The sequence below is a fragment of the Centruroides sculpturatus genome, unplaced genomic scaffold, assembly GCF_000671375.1.
Source record: "Centruroides sculpturatus isolate CEXI.00-Female unplaced genomic scaffold, Cexi_2.0 scaffold105, whole genome shotgun sequence".
Taxonomy (NCBI): Eukaryota; Metazoa; Arthropoda; class Arachnida; order Scorpiones; family Buthidae; genus Centruroides; species Centruroides sculpturatus.
In genome coordinates, this window is record NW_019384622.1 from 1089069 (window position 1) to 1096146 (window position 7078).

General features: G+C 26.8%; 1 protein-coding gene across 1 annotated transcript in view; it reads left to right on the forward strand.

The window, feature by feature from the left end:
* Nucleotides 1-7078, forward strand: part of LOC111625532 (casein kinase I-like) — a gene marked incomplete at its 3' end in the record, with an annotated part of 56015 nt that overhangs the window by 36779 nt on the left and 12158 nt on the right. The window contains exons 2-3 of the mRNA XM_023368692.1: nt 2103-2143; nt 2901-2977. Coding sequence (XP_023224460.1) covers nt 2103-2143; nt 2901-2977 — 118 coding nt within the window. The remainder of the gene's footprint in view (nt 1-2102; nt 2144-2900; nt 2978-7078) is intronic.

Consider the following 7078-nt stretch of genomic DNA (forward strand, 5'->3'; position numbering starts at 1 on the left):
GCATATAAATACATACAAATAATTTTTAATTGGGGCCGGAGACTAAATAAAACAATAATTTAGAAAAAAATGTTTAATAAAATCTTAGATAATACATATGTATAACAAATTAGGCCTATATTATTTTACAATTTTTCACATTTACTTGATTATTACGCCATAATTTTAACATTGTTTCCATCTCAGCGATAATACTGTGACGTTTACAAATGGTGCTTGAATTTAAAGATTGAGCATTTTTCACAGCTTCGAGAATTTTTTCTTTTCCTTTTATAATTGTTCTGACTGACAATTCCGGTAGATCAAACTTCTTTACCAATTCACAAATTTTCATTTTTGTATCGAAGTCTTTAATAATGGGTACGTTCGTAGTCAAACGAGTTAAACGCGTTAGTAACGAATCATTCGAAAAGTCTAACGAAATAAGAATAACGATGACTTCATTCTCGCTTAACTCGTTCGACTTTACGAACATACCCAATGTTAACTTTACATTCCAAAGATAAAGTTTTTTTTTTCTTGTTTGATGCAGAAGAATTAGTTCTACTTCGTTTGGATGACATAGTAAAGTCTCTCGAGTCTCCGTAGATATAACAAACACAGAAATAAATAACAGAAAATAAATTGTAGCTATGTGTGGATTCCGTGTGACACATCTGAACATGTAAGCTGAACAATAGTGTGGGGGGAGTGAGTAATCAAGGGTTGTGTGGCGCTCAAACAAAAGATGAATCGACGAGATTTGAAAATCGCGTAACTCCGGGGTAGCATAAGTTGGGGCATTACTGTAATAAAATATATATATATTTTTTAAACTTGCAAATTTAATTTAATATAAATTAGATAAAAAAAAAAAGCAATTTCATGTGATGATATGAAATATTTTTTTACATAATTAATTATTATTTGCATAAGATTTATAAACAACAATACAATCATTTTAGACATATGAAAATTATATTATTTATATCTCTAACATTTCAGATTATTTTCTATTGTAGAAAAATATTCAACAATAGTAAAATTTTATTAGTAGTCTTGTGATCTATTCATTTGATGATCAATAAATTTGTATTTATTAAAATTTAATAACTTTTAAAGATGTAAAAATATATTGTCAGAGATTATTGTAAAAAATTCTTACAACATTGTAATTATTTACAAATGTTTAAAAAGAATTCGTTAATTTAATATATTAAATTAATACTGTATATATTATACATGTATAATGTATATATCTAATTACAACAAATATAATATACAATATAAATAAATATAAACAGTAAATATTGTACATAAAAAAATAATTTTTTAAATATTATATTATTTATTTATTTTATTTTAGCTCGTTATATGACAGATGAAAAATCTAAATATTTTTGATCGATGATGCTTTTTTGCAGTAATTATGTACAAAATAAAATATTTTCATATAAATTCATACTTTTTAAAATAAAAAAAGAGAAATATTTTTGTTATTTTAGTTCAGTTATCATAGATAAGCTATATATAGTTTATTATATAATAGTGACAAACATTTACCACAAGTAAAGAAATATTAATATTTTAAATATTTTAATAATTAATATTCTGTGTGAATTATAATAATCTGCACTTATTTTTGATTTTGAAACTAATATTGTATTGATAATTATATTACAATAATTTTTGTAAGTCTTCATGAAGGAAACCTTAAATCTGAGTATTTGATATAATTAAATTTTTTAAAAATAGTAAATTTTATATATAATAGTAACAGTTTTAGTTGTATATTTAAACATATTCTTTGAAATTGGAATTTTTCAAAAATACAGTTCTAAAGGAAGAAAGAAATAAAGTAGAAATAGAAAAATAAAATTTTTGAACAAATCAATAGAAAATCATTTTTTGCAGAAAATAGAAAATGTTAGAAAAGCAAGAATATAATTAGCTCTATTTTATAAGAATGTTTGTAATTATAAAATATAATTAATATTGATATAATATAATTGACTTTATCTAATGTATTCAAAATAAATACATTTATGGAGATTTATCATGCCAAAAATTTATATAAAATAATTTTCTAATTTTATCTAAAATTATTCTCCTTCTTATTTCAGGTAAAAACTTGTATAACAATGAACATGTTGCTATTAAATTGGTAAGTAAAATATATGTTATCTACATATTAATCTTTTTGAAATTGTATTTTTAGTTAGTATTTAAAATATGCATAATAGTTAGTCTTCCAGTGTCAGGAAAATTTTAAAGCTTCTAGATTAATGGTGGAAAAAAGTTCTTCATTTTTAAAAAATATGTTGAATAACACAAAAATACAATATGTATATATACAGGAGAATCTGCTTAAACTATGGTTTACCTATATTGAGAACAATAATGGACTAATAACATTAAGTGGAGTAAACAAATGAGATGATTATTAACATAAATTATGGTTTATTTACTCTAATGTTAAATGGACTTTTAAAAATATCTAACTCAAAGATTTATTAATTAATATGTTATTTGTTTTGCTATCTTTAACAACAACTAGCACATAATTGAAATAAGAAATACTAATAATTTAAACTATTATATTGAGAGCAAAAAAATTTAAAATGATTACTATTTAACATTTAATAACTGATAATGATTCTCTTTTTTCAGTCACATATTGAGGCCGTTAGCATGGAAACAGGGCTTAAAAGCATATATTTTTAAAACACTGTTATCTTAAAAAGCATAAGGCTTAAGTATACTTTAACTTTGTGATTACAATAAGCAGAATCTACTGTTTATATTATACATAAATCTTCGTTTTTATATATTTGAAAAAATTCAACTGAAGAATTTTTAAATTGTTAGAATATATCATATTTTATTTGAATAATAACAATTTTATTTTATATATAACATAGATAAAAAGAGTTGCAGAAAAGAACATAAGGTACCAAACATTATTTTCTCCTATACATTACATGTCATTATATATACTGTATTTTGAATAATTAAAAATGTCATTAGTCAGAATGATATTTAAGTAAATTTTATTGATATATTTAATATCTTAAAATATTACAATGATTGGCAGTTATTTAATTTAAAAAGTTTCCATTACAAATGATTACATTATATTCATTATTATAAATAATTTAAAAGAATTTTAAAATTGGTAGAAATTTGAAATTGAAATTTTCAAAATAGAATTCTTCACATAAAATACTTGATTTTCAAAAATTTATTTTATTTTCACAATTGACTGACAGATCAATAAAACATAAGTTTCTTAACAAATGTATTCATTTATACATTACAGATATAAGACAATAATATGTAGCAAGAAATAAAACTGTTCAATTTAACTGACTTAAAAGTCAGTTAACTAAGATATTATTATAAGATTACTTTAAGAATGGTTAAGACTTGTTTGAAGCAGCTGCATACTATTATTTGTGATTCACTCACTTCACTTGAAGTAAATGAATCATGAATAATAACATGCAGCTGTTCCAAACCAGTTTTAACCATTCTTAAAATAATCTTAAAATAAATCTCAATTAAAAAACTTTTGGACCACCTACATATAATATGATTACAATGGTATTCTTTTCTGAAAATATTACTCATTCATACATATATAAACATATTTTTTTATGTGTATGATTTTCAGTAAATCATTTTTAAACATAAGAAATTGGAAATTATGGTGATTGCTAGAGATTGATTAAATTATTTTTAGAATATTAAAACTAACATAGTTGTTTGATCATATATACCAGGGCTTCTTAAACTATGGGTCGTGACCCCATTTGGGGTCACTTAGCGAAATCTTGGGGTTGCGAGATTTTAATGCAAAATTTTTAAAATAATTTGTGAGAGTTTGAAAATGAGTTTGAAAGTGAGGCATGCTTTTTGTCATAAGTTTCGTGAGTTGCGCTTTGTGTCACTTCTGGTGCCGCGAGACAATGATTCAGCAACACTGATTGTAGTGTGAACTAGTGTAGTGTTGTCACTTTTCAGCATATTCAGTTGTCTCTGTTCCACTGTAACACAAGAGTGAACTGTGGTAGCACACCATTATTGTTTTTGCAAATTTGTATATATCTTTATTTTATATTTTTGGGTCCCGAAAAAAATCACAATCATAAATGGGGTCGTGAATAAAAAAGTTTAAGAAGCCCTGATATATACAATGAAACAATTGTTAATTTCAGAGATTAAAAATGGTACATTCAGAAACTATTGCAATTGTAAAAGTATATAGTTATCATCAGCCTTTAAAAGAAATTAAGATACAGTAGAGCGTTGATTATCTGAATGTCGATGAACCGAAAGCATTTCAGTTGTACTGTCCTGCTGAATCGAACATTTTTGATACTAGATTAACTTTTAAAGTATAATTTTTTTTGTTTTTATAGTTTTCAATATATTTATTTTGTTTGTACAAAATAAAGAAATAATTTTTAACGATACAATAGCCACAATTATTATTATAAAAATTTTCGTTACGTTTAACATTGACGAAAATTCAATGCGAAGCGACACACAATGGAGAAAAATTTTAACGTGGAATATATTAATATACTATTGTTGGGATATACTAATAATCTATATTAATAATGTATTTTTTCGTACATAATCGATTATCCAAAAAATTGATCTTCTGAACAACCCCAGTCACCAATTGATTCAGATAATCAATGCTCTACTGTATTTTTACTCTTGTAATTGGATTATATTGTGTTAAATTTACATGAAGGTAAACTAAACAAATCAAATTTAATTATATTTATTAATTATAATTTATAAAGAAATTTTATGAACTTTAAAGTAGTGTTGATTTATAAAAAGAAATTTAACTCAATTTTATGTTTTCTGATATTAACACTAAATAAGAAAATAATTCACTAACTTAAATCTTAATCTAGCCACTGAAATTAGTATTACATGTATAGTCATTTCTAATATTGGAATAGGATTTTAAGAATGTTAAACAGTAAATATATCAAATATTTACAGTGAAACCTCTCCTAACAAAACTTTCTAAATTGGACACCCTTTTCATACATTGATCTGGATTGGTTACTTAATGGACTGTTTGGTAACCACTCCAGAATAGGGTTGGTAGCTTAAATGGAGGTCCATCCTACTTATGACATATTTAACCAATAAATGCAATTCTCTCTCTCATTGATTGGCTATTTAGAAAAATTCTGTAACACTAGAAAGCAACATATATGAAGTTGATGATTGTCCATATCTACATCCTTGTTCATTCTTTATGTATGGTGGAGACATAACACATGTTTTTTCCATGTTAAAAAGAGAATATTCAAGGATTGCCATGTTTTCATATAAATCACTGACATTAAAAGAGAAAATGGAAGTTATTGAATATCACAAATATCAGAACTGTAGAATGAGAAAACTAGCAGAAGTGTTCAAATTGGTAAAACAACATGCTACAGAAATAATTAAGAAACAAGAAAAGCTATGAGGAGTGTTTTTTAAGTACCATTTTGATATTTAAAATACACAAGTGCAATTTTTTTAACAATTACAGTCTTTCATGTAAGAATAAATTTTAATCTACTTTTCAACATAATTTCCTCCAATATTAAGGCACTTATCATATCATACAACCAGCTTCTGAATTTCATCCTCATAGAAACCTACCACCTGATTTGTCAACCACTGCAGCATGGCCATTTTGCCATCATCATCGTCATAGCACTGACCGCCTAGATGCTTTTTCAAGTGGAGAAACAAGTGGTAGTCACTAAGCGCTAGATCAGTGCTATACTGAGGGTGATCAAGTTGTTCCCAGCCATATGATGTGACAAGGTCTCAGATTTGTTGAGCCATGTGTTGACAGGCAGTGTTATGAAGCAAAACAATCCCCTTACTGAGGCTGCCATGCCTTTTGTTTGGATGACGAAATCATAAAGAGTCTGTTTTCTCGAACTTTGCATCAACTTTCTGCACCAAATTTTCATTAATGACAGACAGTCACCCACTATGCTTCTTGTCATGGACATTAGTACAGCCATCTTTAAATGCTCTAACCCAGTGGTTCCCAATTAGTTTTTCCTGCATACCACTTCAAGAAAGAGCTCAAACTCGCGTACCAAACTTGCAAATTTGAAGGTAATGCTGTCTGGCTGTCATCTGTTACCTTTTCATCTAAACCGCTGAACAGGTTTTAATAAAATTTTGCACAGAGATAGCTTATATGTTGGAGATAGACATAGGCTACATTTTACTGCGAGAAAATATGTTACTCCCACGAGAAAATTCAATATAATGCGGGCAAAACTGTGGGTAGACAGCTAGTGATAAATAGAATAAGTTTTTTTTACATTTATTACCTTTAAAATACAAAAATATTAATACAAAAATTCTAATAATAATGAAAATAACATAAGGTTATTTAATTTTAATGTGACAAATGTGCACGATTTCCTTTGCACAACTTTGTAAAATCTGGTTGCTTTTTGGTCAGCATCACTCTCGAGTCATATTCGAGTTGAAGTCGGTGATGATGATTAGTTTTCATGTTTGTCATGGCCAAATATTCGCTCTCACAGAGGATTGTTGTGCAGAATGGTAGTAAATACAGTCGACCCCCCTATAACACGGTAGATACGTTCCGTTCTTTATGAATCCATTTTGTACGAGTCCTTGCCAATCACAGCCCAACACATGTGAAGTTTACAGACTACGGCTGTTTGAAAGGTTTTCTTCCATAAAATTAATCGATTCCTAGACTAATTCGACTCAACATTTCCAAAATACGTATATTTTTTGGGAATAATCTGTATAAACTATGCTATAAACAAAAAATTGTAGGATTACTTACCGAGTGTGCACCATTCGACGTCGCCATTGCTTAAGCTTGTTTTCGTCGCGGAGCAGCACACCAAACAGCGGCCGCAATTTCTGATAAGTTATTTTTCTGTGAAAAATTCGTTGAACTTTGGAGACATCATTAATATAAATAATTTTTATGGCCATTGAATAAGAAATGTTTCTTTCACAAGAAATGTATAAAATTAGTGCTGTATTAGACTTATGGTACCTAATTTACATACTGTAC